Source organism: Fukomys damarensis, unplaced genomic scaffold (genome assembly GCF_012274545.1).
Source record: "Fukomys damarensis isolate Sample0158 unplaced genomic scaffold, DMR_v1.0_HiC HiC_scaffold_23, whole genome shotgun sequence".
Taxonomy (NCBI): Eukaryota; Metazoa; Chordata; class Mammalia; order Rodentia; family Bathyergidae; genus Fukomys; species Fukomys damarensis.
The window spans coordinates 14,902,952-14,918,974 of NW_022900935.1; the positions used below are offsets into that span (position 1 = coordinate 14,902,952).

A 16,023-nucleotide genomic window follows, 5' to 3' on the forward strand; every position below is an offset into this window, starting at 1 on the left:
TGTGCGCGCCTCGGTGAGCGGAGGGACGGCGCAGAGGCCCAGACCCTCCGGCGGGGCGCAGCGCTACAAGCGGGAGGGGACCCCGAGGTGTGGGCCGCCTGCTCCTCCCCTCCTCACTTCCTGGCCCGGAGCGGTCACTTTCCTCTCCCGACCTTAGTTTCCCCAGCAGGGAGATGGAGGGAGCAAACTGCTGGGTAGCTTCTTGGTGTGGCTCCACTTCCCTGCTTGCTGAGAGGCAAGATCCCCAGGTGAGACAGGAGTTGCTGGAGAGAGCTGTCACCAGAATGGGAGCAGAGGGCAGGAGGACCGGGCCCCTCGGCTTGCCAAAGGCAAGCTAAGGAATTCTAAGGAAAGGCCCGCAGCAAACGGCTCAGGACAGACTGGCTTGCCGCTCATTCCCCACTCCTGGGGCACCACGACGCTGTTCTTGGAGAATCCCCACTCTCTGGCCAAGAGACTTGTGGGCCTCCGTTTCCTCATTTATCAGGGTGAAATTACCCCCTTCGAGTAAAGTGCTAAGCACTGTGCCATCCACATTGCTAAAAGCTCCCAGAATCTGAGCTGGAAATAAAGCCAGGAACTGCCCCAAGCTGCCACTGTGTCTCCTGTTTGACCAGACTCTTGGTCCTGGATGCTCCTGTTACCCAGCTCAGACCTGAGCTGCCGGGGTTGGTGGGTGGAGGGAGAACAAAGGGCCGTGCCCCTTCCTGTTTGGCTCGGCCACTCCAGCTCCACTGTGCCTGTCCAGCCCATCACCTACCCTCTGCTTCTCCTCCACTTGGTCCGGCCTCAGAGGGCCTTGCTGGCTCCAGGGGTGTCAGAGGCCAGCTAGGCCAGCCCTTACCTGCTCTGTTTTGTTTTGTTTTGTTTGTGGTGCCAGAAATGGAACCCAGGTCTTTCATAAAGCTGCCCCACCACTGAGCCACACCCCCAGGCTCCCTGCCTGTTTTATACCTGGGGAATCTGGGTCCAGAGAGTGGAGCAGCTGGTGCCAGGTCGCAAAGGGTGTCTGTGACTCAGTGGCCCCCTGCCTCCCTGCTTCCTGGAATTGCTTCTTGGAGAAGGGTCCCTGAGCACATCCAGCCCAATGATAGCTTTTTCCCATGTCATCTTTTTTTTTTTTTTTTCCTTCTTTCTTTCTGGTTTTTAAAGTTTAGCTGCAGTGCCCTCTACATGTACAAAATTTGCTCGACCCCCTCTGCCACAAGTGGGGAGACTGAAGCCTAGGACAGGACTCAAAGTCAGATTCCACGAGGGCACCTAGAGGAAGAGGGGCCGTGAGGCTCTGGCCAGGCCACCATCTTCCAGTCCCATCCAGCTGCCTGAATGAAGGCGCTGGAGGACAGGGTCCAGCCCGGTGTGTGTCTCCTTGAGGGCAGGGCCAGGAGCCATTTCGGAATTGCAGAGAGCAGCTGTGGAACAGCCTGCCTGCCTGCCTGCCTGAGGAGGGAACTCCCTGTCCCTGGGACATGACGACCAGGGCCACTTAGAATTTGCCTTCGGTCCCAGTCTCAGCCCTTCCCCACTGTCTGAGCCCCACTTAATGCCAGCTGCACTAGGAGCTTGTTTTGCCACGTTCAGAATTTGCCCTACTTTCTCATCTACTTCATGAACCTCCTTCCCCATGAGGCACAGGTTCTTCCCATTTACAGGTGGGAAAATGGAGACCCAGGGGCTCGAGCGAGTTGCCCTGAGTCACTACCCTCTTGGCAGTTCAGTTCTGCAACTGAGTTGAGTACCTAGTGTGTGCCAGGTCGTATGTACCAAACCGGATACTGATCAGGGCCTGATCCCTGCCCAATGGGCTGTGGGCTCCTTGGGGACTCAACAGTGACTGTCAAGCTCACCCTGGTACCTCAGGGCTTACTTGGCTCAGAGGTACTCAGTGAACATCTGTGTAAGAAACCCCGGAATGAATGAACAAATGAATGAATGAGGAGACTGTGGAAGAGTCAAGGAGTCTGGAGCTGGAGACCTGAGCTAGGTCCCTGCTGCTTAGGTCCTTGAGCACGAACAAGGGCAACTACCCCTTATTACCACCTGTGTGCTTTTCCAACCTCAGAGTCCCAAGGCCTCTCACCAAGGAATTGTGAAGCCCTTTACAGAGGAGGAAACAGAGGCTCAGAGAAGACAAGTTACTGGCCCCAGGTCATCTAGAAATAGACTCAGAACCCAGTGTCCTTTGCTCCCCAGAGCCAAGCGGGCTGACTCTCACCCTGGCCCTGACGCCGCTATCCCCACAGGTGGCGTGAGTGTGGATGACTTCCGGAAGGTGCTGATGAAGACAGGCCTGGTGCTGGTGGTGCTGGGCCACGTGAGCTTCATTGCAGCTGCCATCCTCCACGGCACCGTGCTGCGCTACGTGACTACACCCCATGATGCGGTGGCTCTGCAGTACTGTGTGGTCAACATCGTGTCGGTCACTTCTGCCATTGTGGTACGGCCAGCCTAGGAGGGTGGCTGGCAGGAGGAGGGGCTTGAAAGGTCTTGGAGTTCTCACCGGCACTTGGGTGGGTTAGCAGGGAGCTGCAAGCACCAATCCGTGATGCCACTTACCAACTGTTTGCCTCAGTTTCCCATCTAGAAAATGAGGATGGTGGGAACATCCACCTCAGAGGGTCCTGGCGAGTACTGGTGAAATCATCCACTGTGTTTAGTACAGTGCCTAGCACATGGCTAGTGAGCTACTGTGAGTTGGAGTCGTTATTGCTCTAGAAAAATACTCAAGGTCCCCCTGGACAAAAGGAAGGAACATCAGGGCAGCTTGGGAAGGTCCAGAAGGAGTTCACAGATGGGCTGCAATCACTAACCCAAGGGTGTGGCGCACTTGGGTTTCCAGATAGAAAGGGAGCTGGGTTGGCACTCAGTGCACCAAGTATGGCACACACGAGGGTGTGGGAGGTGGGAATGGCTAAGATCTGTTCTAGAGATACTCGGAAAAGCAATTGGCAGGAGCTTAGCACACACCTGCTCTATAGCAACCGCTCAATAAAGGGTAGCCATGTTCTGTTTGGCTGCGAGCCCCCATTTGATGACCACAGAAATGAAGGGGACTGGCATTCGCATATTTACAAGGTCTTTCCCGACTGTCGAAGAGGCGGCCACAACCTTGGGGGACACATCAGAGTCTGAGTTCCATCTGGGCCTCCTCCCAGATGAGAGGCTTCTCTCGACACCTGTTGTCTGCCTGCAGAATGAAGGTTAGGGGTCTGCTGCCTCCCGGCCACACAAGGAGGAGCAGCTCCACCAGTGGCACAGGGCAATGAAGGCGCCTGCGGTGGCCTTGGTGTCCTGGTCGTTTGTCTCTCCCAGCAGCTGTGTGAGGAAGGCAGGGAAGGTCACAGGGATGGGCTCCGGGCTGGACAACTTCACCTTTGCCCTCCTTTACACAGGGCGAGTAAATTCTCCTGGCAACACTTTACAAAGGAGGAAATCAAGACTCTGGGCTTTACCAACCTCCTGCTCACACAGAGAAGCCAAACCTATTGGCACGTGTTTAGGTCTGAGCTTTAAAAGCCAGCTAGCTCATCCTGCAGAGGAAGGCTTGACCCAGAGAGGTTGAAGCCCGTAGGTGGCTGCCCAGTGAAATAAAGCTGTTGCTGAAGCCCTGTGGTGTCACACCTGCTACAGTGAGGGAACCTGAGGGGAAGACAGGGTCCTGTGTCTCGGGACTGAGGGGTGGTCTGGAAGCCAGAACGAGGCAGGGTCTTCACAGAGAAGGAGCAAGGAGGGTGCTCCCGGCAGCATCCGAAGCAGGTTGCACATGGGTGGCCGTGTGAGGGCCATGAGGAAGGACAGTGGCCCAGGGAGGGCCAGCCCATGGGAGTGGACCTAGCTCCCTGAGAATAACCAGTTATCCTCCGGAGTTTGAATTCTATTCCATAAAGTACCCTGGGGTATTTGAATATAATAACTTTGGTTTTAGCTCCCCGCTAGTTGAGCTCCTTGGTTTTTTCCAGTCTCTTCCATTCCAGGGAGCTGTCACATGTATCCTGTACACCCCAGCATGACCCTGCAGGCCTGGCATATACAGATCCCCTGTTCCAAACTCACCTGTAGACAGTGGGGAGTCATGGAAGGTTGTAGGCAGGGAGTGACTGTGCTTTAGAAATAATGCACAAGGCTGGACCTGGAGGAGGCAATGCCTCTGCACAGATGGAGGTAACGAGGCCTGAGCTAGGGGTGGGGAGAGGTGGCATGGTGGAGTCTCTCCAGGGTGGTCCTGACCCCTGTTCTGCTCCGGCATGGGGGCCAGAGTTGACCTGAGCCTCCTCCCCAGGTCATCTCCTCTGGCATTGCAGCCATCGTGTTGTCACGCTACCTCCCCAGCACCGCTCTGGTATGTGGCGCTTCCTGGGATGGGGCTGTAGAGTTAGGGCTCCAGCAACCACCCTGGGCCTAGACCTAGGGGATTGCGGGGTGCACTTGACCATTAGGGAGGCTGGAGCTGCCCCGGGGGTCAAGCCTGACGTCCACTGACCCGCGGCCTCTCTCTTATCCAGCGCTGGACAGTGTTCAGCTCCAGTGTGGCCTGTGCTCTTCTCTCTCTGATCTGTGCGCTTGGCCTCTTGGCCTCGATCGCAGTGACCTTTGCTACCCAGGGCCGGGCACTGCTAGCTGTCTGCACTTTTGGGAACCCTGACCTGCTGGCACTCACACCCGACTGTCCCTTTGACCCCACGCGCATTTACGTGAGTTCCTCAGCCTGGGATGGGAGGATCCCAGCCCTTTGACCCCTTGATGGAGTGGGCAGGGCTTGGGGACTGCTGCCCTCCAGCCCCAGCCCCATGTAGCCATCTCTGCCCCGTGTGCCCTGCAGAGCTCCAGCCTGTGCCTTTGGGGCATCTCACTGGTGCTCTGCGTGGCAGAGAGTGTGTTTGCAGTGCGCTGCATCCAGCTGGTCCACCAGGTGCTGGAGCTGAGGCCCTGGTGGGGGAAAAGCAGCCATCACATGGTAAGTCCCCACCACGGTCCTGACACCCCCGTTACCTGGGAGGACTTGCTGGGGAGCCCAGATTGGTCTGCCCTACCCGCCTGAATGAGGCCCTCTCTTGAGAACGGGAACACAAGTTTTCTCCCCAGGACTAAAGGGAGAGGTGTGGCGGTTCAGAGAGGCCAGATTTCCAGCTAAGTCACAGAGCATCTAGCCTGGAACAAGGGATGCTCCAGGGGTCTGGTCTAGCTCTTGCCCAGGGGGTAGTGACCCCTTTCCACCCTTTACCCCATCCTCCGAGTGTCCTGAAGGAGACCTGGCCCAGACCCAGTGACAGCGACTGCTGTGTCCACAGATGCAGGAGAGCCCAGAGCTCATGGAGGGCCCTGTCCTGATGAGCTGCACCAGCTCTGTGCCGCTGACCCTCTGAGAGCGATGCCTCATCCAGCCCTGTGGCCGCTGGACCTACAACCAAGCCTGCACTGTGACTGGTGCCCAGATGGCCCCGGATCCTGGAGCCAACCCAAAAGGGCTTAGTGGATCCTTGGGGACCCAGGCGGGGGTACAGCCCTGGCCCCAGCCACCTAGCCCACTGCACTGAAATGAAACTTTATTCAGAAGTTATTAAAAAGAACAAAGATGCTTCATGTGGCTGCATGCAGGGTGAGGATGGGGTTTGGCCAGGGGCCTGCACTTCTTTCCCACACAGGACACAGTAGAGAGGCTCTGTGTGTGTGTGTGTGTGTGTGTGTGTGTGGAGAGAGAGAGAGAGAGAGAGAGAGAGAGAGAGCAGCCAATACAGAGGGGTAGATCGTGGTTTGTGCAGCTGGCTGTGTCCATCTTGAGTGCAAAAGGCAGGCAGGTTCACAGGACCCACAGCCGTTTCCATTTGTGTCATGGCCTCCAGCCAAGCAGGAGCTGGGGCAGGCAGGGTGGGGGCCTTGTGCAGGGAAAGGGGACTCAAGGAAGCTTTTGTCTCAAACCCCCACAACCCTGGAATCCTCCTCTCTCCTCTCCCCTCCAAGTAAAAACACTGGCTCAAGTCACCTGAGCCGACTCCCCACTGCCCCTCAGGCTGAGCCCCACGAGAAGCAAGCCTTCCGCGGGCGGGGAGGGGTCTGGCCTCAGGGCTATGGGCGGGTGGGAGAAGGTTGCGCATCAAGGTGAGGGCACCTGGCTCTGAGGGGCAGGCAGGCCCGAGCCTGTCTCTGCCACTGCCGAAGGGGATGCTACCAGCTGGCTTTCGGGCGCCTTCCTTACAGGGTCCCTGCTCCAGAGGCCCCCAGCAGTACAGACCCGCGGGGGCGGGCCCCCAGTCTGGCCCCCAGCCTGGATAGACACAAGGGAGAGGAAGCTGAGAGCCGGGTGGGACCGGTGAAGGCAGGGATGAGGGGGGCCTGGCTCCTCTCCTCAGAACTGGGAGGCGCTGCTGGGGTCGCACTGCAGCAGGCGCACGATGGACGGGTCGCTCTTGGCCCCACGGATGAACTCCTCCAGGGACAGCTTGCCTGCGGGGCGAGGAGAGCTGTGACGGGGCCTGCGGCCGCGGGGCGCGGGGAGGTGGGGCGCAGAGGGAAGGAGGGGGCGCCGCCCGCCAGCCCCGCCCCGGCACCCTCACCGTCGTTGTTGGTGTCCATCTGGCGGAAGATTTTCTCAGTCCTCTTTTCCGGGGTCGACTCGTCCTCCGGCATCTTCATCACGGACGAAACCATCTTGTAAATGGCCTGGGGGTCGGGAGGGAAGGCAGGGAGTGAGAAGAGCCCCCAGCCCCAGACCCGGAACATCCCGGGCGCGCCCGCCAGACCTGGCGAGGCGGAGGGGAGCCCCCCGAGGGCTTGGAGAGCAGGCGCCCGGGTGATGCTTTCCGGAAGAGGGCGATATTGGGGCAGGCCCTGGCCGAAGTCCTCGGAAGCGTAGGTGGGGAAGGAGTTGCTGGCTGAGGGAGCCGCGCGCACAAAGGTAAAGCAGCGTGAAAACTCCGAACAGGCGCCAAGAATTGGGGGGTTCGGGAAATCAGAAGAGAGGTTGGAGGACGTTTAGGCCCAGATACCCAAGGGCCTAGAACTCTGCGCTCGGGCCTGGGGCACAGGTTTGTGGGGACCACGCTAGCGCCACCCCTCAGAATCACCCAGGCCTTCCTCAACCCGCCCTCGGTGGCTGACTGGGGGGCACCAAGCTGAGGGGTGCCACTGGACTGCGTTGCCGTCTATGGCCCGTAGGGGGCGCAGGGCTACGTTGAGGCGGCTGGGGGCCCACAGGGGCAGGAACATTATACAAACGAATGCAAATGAGCATCTGCTAGCGGGCTGGGACCGCCTGAGCTCCTCTGGGCTGAGGGCGGCAGCTGCCACGTGCAGGAGCTCCTGGGGCGAGGCGAAGGAGGATTGTCGTGCTAAATGTACAGAGCACCTAGTGCGTGGCCCATGGGACTGAGAGCTGGGTCTCTGCGTCCCAGAGCTCAAAGACCCCCACTGATCGCCTCAACTTTCTAGCTTTTCCAGACTGACACCTCCAAAAAAAATCTCCCTTCTCCCACCCCGCAAACTTGCCCGCCTGAGGGCCAGCCTCTGCCACTGTGCTGCTCTTTTCTGTTCTCCTTCCTTCGGGTCTGTCCCCACACTGCCTCTAAATCTCTTTCCAAACACAGATCTCCCCTGCCACATCCTGGTCCAGCCGGCTGCCCCCTCACTTCCTTCCATCACACACAGGCCTCCCTCCAGGCCGCTGTGCACCCAGCTCCTTCTGGATGCTTCCCCACGCTCCTTCTGCCGCCTCCCACTCCTCCTTGAAGCTCGGTTTACCCGGTGCTTTCTTAGTGAGGCCTTCTCTGACCCAGGCTGAGTCGGGGCACACGCAGCCCAGAGCCCCGGGGCTTGTCCTTGGAGGACACCTCTCATGAAGTAATTATGTGTCTATAGAACTGTGTCTAGTCCCTACAGTACAGATAAGAACCTGGGACACTAGCTAGTGCCCACATCCTCAGAACCTAGTCCAGTGCCTGGCACCTGGCAGGCACTTTCCCATTTAAAGGCCGTTGGCACCTCACACCGCCTTCTGTACCAAGTCCAAATCATTTGGTCACAGTTTGCCTGTTCTGACTATGCCACTATCAGCCCCTTCCCGAGGAGTAAATCTACCACAACCAAACACCCTGGACCCTTCAGATTTCCCAGCATTCACAATCTTTGCCTGGAATAACACTACTAGCTACCATTTATCAGACAACTACAATGTGTCAGGTCCTTTATGTGCATTATTCTAAATTTCACAACAGCCCCAACAATCTCCACTTTCCAGATAAGAAACCAAAGCTTAGGGGACCGTAGATTTAGCTCAGTAGTTCTGCCACCCGCCTTGCAAGTGCAAGGTCCTGAGTTTGATTCCCAGTACCAAAAAAAAAAAAAAAAAAAGAAAGAAAGAAAAAAGAAAAAGAAACCAGCCGGGCATGGTGGCTCATGCCTGTAATCCCAGCACTCAGGAGGCTGAGGCAGGAGGATCATCACTATGAGTTCGAGACCAGCCTGGGCTACATAGTGAATTCCAGGTCAGTCTCAACTACATAGTGAGACCCTGTCTCAAAAAAAAGAAAAAAAGAAAAAGAAACCAAAGCTCAGGAAAGGAATGAATGGTAGAGATCAGATTTTTTTTTTTTTTTCAGATTTGAACCTGCTCCTCGTAGCTGCTAGATGGATGCTTGGGCAATGTGGGCTTTGATGTAAGATGGACCTGCAGCAGCATCCTGGTCCTTTACTCGCAGTGTAGCCTTGGGCAAGTATTTAACTTCCATGTGCCTCAGTTTCCATCTGTAAAATGGGAATAACTGTTTCTCCCTCATTAGGATTTTCTAGAGGATTAAATGAGATGCATAGCTGGAATAGTGGCTGGCTATAGTAAGTGTTCATTAAATAGTGCCTCATATGATAGGCTTTTTCATCGACCATGTCCTCAGTTTACCCCATCTCTCAGTCTCCCAGGCTCCCAGATGTCACCTGTCACTGAGCTGGTCAGTGTAGCCTGCACAGTGATCTTTGCCCCTAGGGTGGGAGCCCCAGGAGGCACAGTCTCTTCCCTGCCATTGTGCCAACCACCTGGCACTGGACTGTGTCCTGAGAAGGACTGAGCAGTGATTTACAGAGTGACCATGCTCCCTGCAACAACCCTTCTCCTGGGCTTCCTAATTAATTGTCAGGAATTGTCTGCCCACTCATAGTTCACTGGAGTCTATTTGTCATTAATCAGACACTGAGGTTTGCAGAGATGTCTGCACCAGTTGTCTGAGGCCTGTGTCTGCTGTAACAGAAGACAAAACCCTGTAGCTGAACCAGCCAGAAAGGGGTCCTGGGGATGCCAAGGAAGGGGGCTGGTGTGAGTGCTGCACAGGCTGTGGTGGCTGAGGCAGGACTGAGTTAGCAACACACACAGTGCAACCACTCACATTCAGTGGTAGAGCATGAGCCTCCCTGGGAGCCGTTGGTACCCAGCTGATTCCCTAGTGCTCCCCCACCCTGCCTGCCATGACCCTCCCACGAGGACCCCTAGAGTGGGAGTTAATGCCTGGCCCCTAGCAATCAGTAACACTGAGGCAGTAGGCACAGGAAGGGCATCGCTTGCCGAGGCAGCCATTCCGCTCCAGCCGGACAGCCTGGATCCATACGCTTAGCAAGAGACACCAACGTCAGAGTCCACTTGGGGCTGGATGAGAGGGAAGGAGGAGAAGCCTGCAGAATTGAGGGACTGGATGGGAAAGAATTCAGAGAAGCAGAAGGAGAGGGCAAGGGCTCGAGAAAGTGATGCAGTGGCTTTGCCCAGAGCACATTTCAGGGATGCTAGAAAAGCCATCCTGGCTAAAGCAGAGGATGCATGGAGGAGAAATCATGACTGACGGTTGCTAATGCTTACTGAGGACCAACTGCATGCTGGGCCCTTTGCTAGAACCTCCAACCCACTCTGCCCCTGCCATAGCCTGGGGAGTAGGGGCTTGACACCTCCCCACACACAAACTACTGTGAAGAAAGCTGTAAAGGCTTAGGGGGGAGAGGGCAAGGAACTAGATAGTTCAAAGAGAACCAAGGCTCTGACCACCTTCAGTGCTGGCTGAGGAGAGGAGTGTTCCGGGAGACTTTTGCAAATTAAGCTAATTGATCATGCTTAAGTTTGTACTCAAAAGAGCACACCTATCAGGCCCTTAAATCTTGTCCTATCAGAAGAGCAACCTAAGAGTTCAGACCAACTCCAGAACTGGAAGCCAGAACTCCTAGCTAGGAGTCCAGAGCCCTCACAAAAGGCAGCTCTGGGTGAGGCTAGCCTAAGCCTGGTTTAAGTACTGTGTGACTGGGCAAGTCCCTCCACTTCGCCAAGCCTGTAGAGTTGTAGTAAGGAAGCACGGAGTTCATGGGTATAGCGTACCTCACTGGCTAGGGGGCTGCTGATGGTCTCTGTATTGGAAAGTGGCTAAGTATCCAGATGCAATGTGGGCATTAGAGCCAGCTGGTCCTGTGTGGCCTCAAGCAAGTGCCTTGACCTCTTTGAGAGTGTTTCCTCCTGAGTAAACGAGGGTCAATAAAACACAACTGTCCTATATGCTACCCAAACGTCAAGTCATGAAAGACTTGGCTGAAGAACTATTCCAGATTCAAGTGGACTAAGGAGACACAACAACATACAGGGCGTGATCCCAGACCATGGGAAAAAATGCTCTAGGGAATATTACGTTTTGATTTTTGAGACAGGGTCTCAGTGTTCGTTCAGGTTGGCCTTGAACTCACTATGCAGCCCAGGCTGACCTCAAACTGGCAGAAATCTTCCTGTCTCAGCCTCCCAAGTGCTGGGATGACAGGCGTGTGCCACCACACCCAGCCTCTAGAGAATATTATGGAAACAGTTGGCAAAACTGGAATATGGCCTGTAGATTAGATGATGGCATCATTTCTTTGTTAAATGTCCTGACATGGCTAATCATATTGTACATTATGTCAGAGAATGTCTTACTCTTAGGAACCACATCCTTTCCTAAGGGTAAAGGGTCAATGTTCAGAACAATGAGAAAGCATTGCATGCACAGAAAGAGAAAGCGAAGTGTTAACTGGTGATTCTGGGCTAAGGGCACACAGAGTGTCCACAAGACTGTGAAAGCAGCACCTGCCACACTTGCCCACGGTGTCTGTTGAGGGGCTGAAAGGGGCGGTAAGGGGCCCATGCCCACCTGCACAATCTCCAGCATCTCCTCTCGGCTAATGTAGCCGTTGCCATCCAGGTCGTACATGCTGAAGGCCCACATGAGCTTCTGCTCCAGGCGGCCACGGGAGGTCACGCTCAGCGCGATGATGAACTCCCGGAAGTCGATGGTCCCGTCACTGTTGGTGTCGAAAGTGCGGAAGACGTGCTCTGCGAACTTGGAGGCGTCACCATAGGGGAAGAAGTTGGCATAGATTTTCTTGAACTCGTCCACGTTGAGGATGCCCGTGGGGCAGTCCTTGAGGAAGCCCTTGTACCACTCCTGAAGCTCCAGCTCCGAGAACTCTGTGTTCTCCCGCAGGTCCTGCAGCATCTCCGGCCGCAGCTTGCTGTTCTGCTTGCCCATGACCGCAAAGCCGAGTCCCACCTGGGTCCCCAGGGGGTCGAGGGACAGAGGGGACTGGTCAGGCCTCGACACCACTCCAGAAGGGACCCGGGACACCAGCCACCCCGACTTCTTTTGACCTAGCCAAAGTGGAGCTGGCCCATGTCACCGCCCTCACTCAGACATTCTGCCTCTGAGACCTGCTCTGCGCCGTCACCCAAGAGCAGAACTGGAGGAGGAAGGAAAGCTGCGTTTATGGAGGCCCTCCTCGGGGCCAGCCACCAAGACTTTAAGTGCACACCTTTTGACCCTCATAAGGGGGAGCGTGGGATCAGCCCCATCTTGCAGATACGAAGGCAGGCTCAGACGCGTGCACGGTCACACCACCGCTGTGCAAAAGGGCTGACTCCCTGAGATGCTCAGGCAGGTACAGAAAGGCCTTCTGGTCCTCCTTCCTACCCTGCCCTCTCCTCGCTTCCATGTCTGCTCACCACAGAACACACCTGCAGCCCGGACACAGCCCTTTTGTCTCTGACAGGTGTGCCTGGCAGGAAGCAGCCCAGGAGCAATGTTATTCTGGGTTCCAGAGCCAGATCACGGGGATTTGAATCCCAGCTCTGTTTCTTACCAGCTATGTGACCTTGGGCAAGTTCCTTAAGCTCTCTCTGCCTCATCTGTGGAGTGGGGATAATAATAGCACTTACCTCACAGGATTGTTGGAGGATAAATTTGCACATGTGAAACACTGAGAACCATGCCTACACCAATAAGCGCTACATGCATGTTATATGAATAAAATTTGCATGTACACAAGCGTCACATATATCCCATAAAACAGTATGCACATAAATCTGTCCTAACGCATATTATGTCACACAGCTTACCGAATCCATACACTGGGTCCCACGCTGCCAGCCCATGCCACCCATGGGCCACCATGCCTCCACACACAACATCTCACAGGTACTGACACTTGGTACCATGCACAACTGCACAAAGACATACCAGCCCACAAACCCACATGTCTCATACATGCCTCCATACGCCAACTCACATGCCAACCCCTCTCACATGGCCAGCTGCACGTGGGTCCTTCAGGCACCCTTGTCATTTTCCTTTCTTTTTCCAGGGGTACTGTCAGGTCCCAGGAGAGGGAACTGCACCCTTCTCAGACCTGCTGGGGGCCCCTTTTCCAGGAGGCCTTTCCCCAGCCTACCCAATGCTCCCCCAATATTCCCCTTTATCTAATCCTAGAAGGTCTCCTGGGGTAGGGGTTGACTGTGAGGCTGAAGGGAAGGCAATGGAGAGGAGCCAGCAGGCAGTTCTGGGCAGGGATGCAGGGGTGTGTGCGGGTGACCCCTTCCCTGAACATGTTAAGGAGAGGGTGAGGGGGTTCCTTGTGCACACGTGGGCGGGCACATGTATGAGAATGCATGTGCTCATGCATGATGCGTGTCCCGGGTTCTGCATTACATTTGTCTTTCTGTCTGTTTCCATCCATGTCCGTGCAAATGCTTTATATGTGCACGTGACCAGGTACGCACCTGTCACAGTATGAAGGGAAATGCAGCTGTGTGATCATTTGGGGGACCTGTGTGTGTCCTCAGCAGTGTGTCACACGCATGTTTCTGTAAGTTGGTGTCCCCTCCTTTCTAGATCAGCCTCTTGTGCCCCAGGCGAGGACCCTCAGAGCAAATGTGTGAGAAGGGACCCAGGAAATTTGTTGCGCTGAACAAGGGAATGTGCCTCTTACTTCCCTCGTCAAGGTCCAAGAACTGGGTCACCGGGGCGGGGGCAGAGGATGCGCCGGGCAGGAGAGCTTCTCCAGTGCCCCCTCCTCCCTGCCACCCTCGGAGTTGCCCCTCCCAGTTGCAAGAAGATTCTGTTGTCCCCGCAAAGATTGCTAGACCCCAAAATAGAAAGAACCTCACAGCTCAACCTGAGAAACCCTCCCCGGGTGCCTACTCTAAACCTCCCCCAGCTCTGTCCTGAGCCCCCGCCTCAATTCTTCCAGCGCTCAGAGAGCGTCCGGCGCGTGACCCCTCCGGGAGGGGGCGCTCAGGGGCGGCTGAGAAGCGACTCCCCCGGGCTGGCCACCCAGCGGAGTTGCAGAATATTCACTGAGACTTCAGTGTATACTAGGCTCTGTTCTCAGTCCTGGAAACACACAATGAATGTTGTTGGTCTGATTTTTTTTTTTCAAGCTCCCTATGTATTTTAAATTTCCCCTTAAAAATGTGATACTTAGGTTTTTTTGTTTTTTGTTCCTTTGTACTGGCAGTCAAACTCAGGACCTTGTGCTTGTGAGGCAGGTGGTACCACTGAGCCAAATCCCTGGCCTAGTACTTATGTTTTTCATTGATTTATTGAGACTTAGTGGTACGAATATCCTGATTGGATGTTTTGAGTATGCAGTATGACATCATGTTTAATTAAAGAACTTGTAGCTGATGGACTTAACAAAATTAAACATTTTCATTCTCTAGGTATTATTAACCCAAAGAACCCAAAGGAAGCACCAAAGTCCTTCAGCTTCGACTACTCCTACTGGTCTCACACCTCGGTGAGTCTCCTCCTCCACTTGTCCTTTCTCTTTGTCTTTTCCCCAGCCGCTCCTGAAGAAGCCTGAGTGGAGGGGCGGGTCGTCGCCCAGACCCTCCCAAACCGCGGACAAACCCCGGCCGCGCTGCCCGCTTTCTCCTCCATCCCTACCTGGGCGCCGGGCCGCACGTCGCTCCGAGAGCGGAATCCGGATCCTGGGTGGTTGGATGGGCACCTTCCCTCCCTGCCTGCGTGCTTCAACTCCGCAACCAACTGAGATGGGGGCTCTGCGGGAAGGGGGCAGCGCCCACTCCTTCAGTCCCAAGGTCTCCCCTATCCAGCTCCACTCAGAGGCCCGACCCCCGGCCTCCTACTCTGGTCTCGTCACCCACCCTTCCTACCTCCAAACACGGGCTCCTCCTCTGTCCCCTCCAGCCTCTGCCAGGGCAGGCTCGTGACCTGTGCGGGAGGAGAATTCTCTCCAGCTGGGGTTCCCAGATGTCGGTGTCCCTGCCTGCGGGAAGGACTGCTTCTCTCCAGGGTCGCTGGCCCTTCACAGCTCTTCCCCCGGGGAAGGGGGCTGCATCCTCCTTCCTCCAGCCTTGGCACAATCTCCACATCCTGAGTTTAAGTCCCTTCTCTATCTCTAGGATGTGGTCCTTATTGTTCCACTTTACAGATGAGGAAACTGAGGCTTAGGGGGTTTAAGTGATTTTTCCAATGTCTCACAGCTGGAGAGGCAGCGGCTTGGGCTTGCACTTGAATCCATGCGCCCTCATTCATTTTATTCCACAAATGTTTACCCAGCAGTGCTGTAGTTCACAGGGATTCTGGTGTGGGCAAGAAACAACGGGCATAGGGACAAGTCAAGTCTGTAGTGTATTACATAAATCATTGGGGGAAAGGTTGGAATGGTGGCAAACCAGGAGCCGTGGGGACACTGTCCAGGCCTTTAGATTCTATTCCAGGTGAGATGGGCAGGCCTGGGGCTTTGATCAGAGTAAGAGGGTCTGACTTCCCACGTGAGGAGCTCACTGCAGACATTATGTCATTAACAAACACGGAGGAGCGGGAGGCAAGAATGGGAGCAAGGGGGCATGTCAGGGTGCGAAATGACCACTTTGGCCGAGGTGGGTCTGGTCCCTGGACCTGAGAAGGTGAACAGAGCTAAAAGCATTTGCCACCTGCCTGGAGAGCTCCTCCTCCTCACAGTCTTTCAGGTCCTGCAATTCAGACCCTCCTGGCTCCTCAGGTGACCAAACAGTTGAGGCCACCTACGTGTGCTGCCTTCACCCCTCCCACTTGAGAGTGGGGAGGTCTCCACTAGAAGAACTAGGGAGTCAGATCGGGGCCAGGTGGGGACAGCTGGGCCCTCCGGAACAGTATCTCCTCTGTGTGCCTTGGCTCTGGTGTTGGGACCCCCGTGGAGGCGTGAGAGACACCAGACACTCGCTCTCGCTCGTGGGTGGTTCCCAGCTGCCTCCTGAATGAGGACCCACAGGTGGGGAGCAGGGAGCTGCTGCACCCCCACCCCAGGCCCTCCCTTGACAGCCTCTCCTCAGAGGGGCCTGGACGGTCTGTCATGCTTGGGACAGTGGCCTGCCCTGTAGTCATTTTCTCAACTTTTCCTTTCCCTATGACTCCTTCCTCTCTCTCCTGCCTGCAGCTAGAATTTTCAGACTGGTCTGGATCCTCCTTTCCAACCTTCTAGGGGGAGAAGAGGATTCAGTTTACCCCTACTTCCTGCCTCCCCCGGGCTGATTCGTTGGCTCAGCTGGCTCTGCCACTGTTCTTTTCAATGAGGGTGACTCTGGAATGTGCCCTCAGGCCTGGGGGCTTCGGAAGGGAGGACTGTCTTCTCACCCTGGGCTCCCATTCCCACTGACTGGCCTTGCACCTGGACCGAGGAGGTGCTCTTGCATCGGCCACCTCTCCCGGGGGCTGAGTAGCGGGGAGGAGGGGCTGAAACGGAAGAGAACTCTGGGAGTCT

The 16,023-nt window shown here is 55.8% G+C and overlaps 2 protein-coding genes across 2 annotated transcripts; one reads left to right on the plus strand and one right to left on the minus strand.

Moving 5' to 3' along the window:
- Positions 1-5,450, plus strand: Tmem54 (transmembrane protein 54; the record flags this gene model as incomplete). Its single annotated transcript, XM_010621838.3, has 6 exons — positions 1-13; positions 2,244-2,437; positions 4,280-4,339; positions 4,503-4,691; positions 4,820-4,954; positions 5,289-5,450. Coding segments are annotated over 6 exons (666 nt in total), but the record flags the coding sequence as incomplete, so codon positions are not given.
- Positions 5,451-5,526: 76 nt separating this feature from the next.
- On the minus strand, positions 5,527-14,511 carry Hpca (hippocalcin). The gene is made up of 5 exons (XM_010621837.3): positions 14,435-14,511; positions 14,205-14,320; positions 11,136-11,534; positions 6,552-6,657; positions 5,527-6,441 (listed from the first exon to the last, which is right to left on the minus strand). Exons 3-5 carry the CDS (start codon positions 11,511-11,513, stop codon positions 6,344-6,346), a joined length of 582 nt encoding a protein of 193 aa, XP_010620139.1. The 5' UTR covers positions 11,514-11,534; positions 14,205-14,320; positions 14,435-14,511; the 3' UTR covers positions 5,527-6,343.
- Between the last annotated feature and the right edge of the window lie 1,512 nt (positions 14,512-16,023).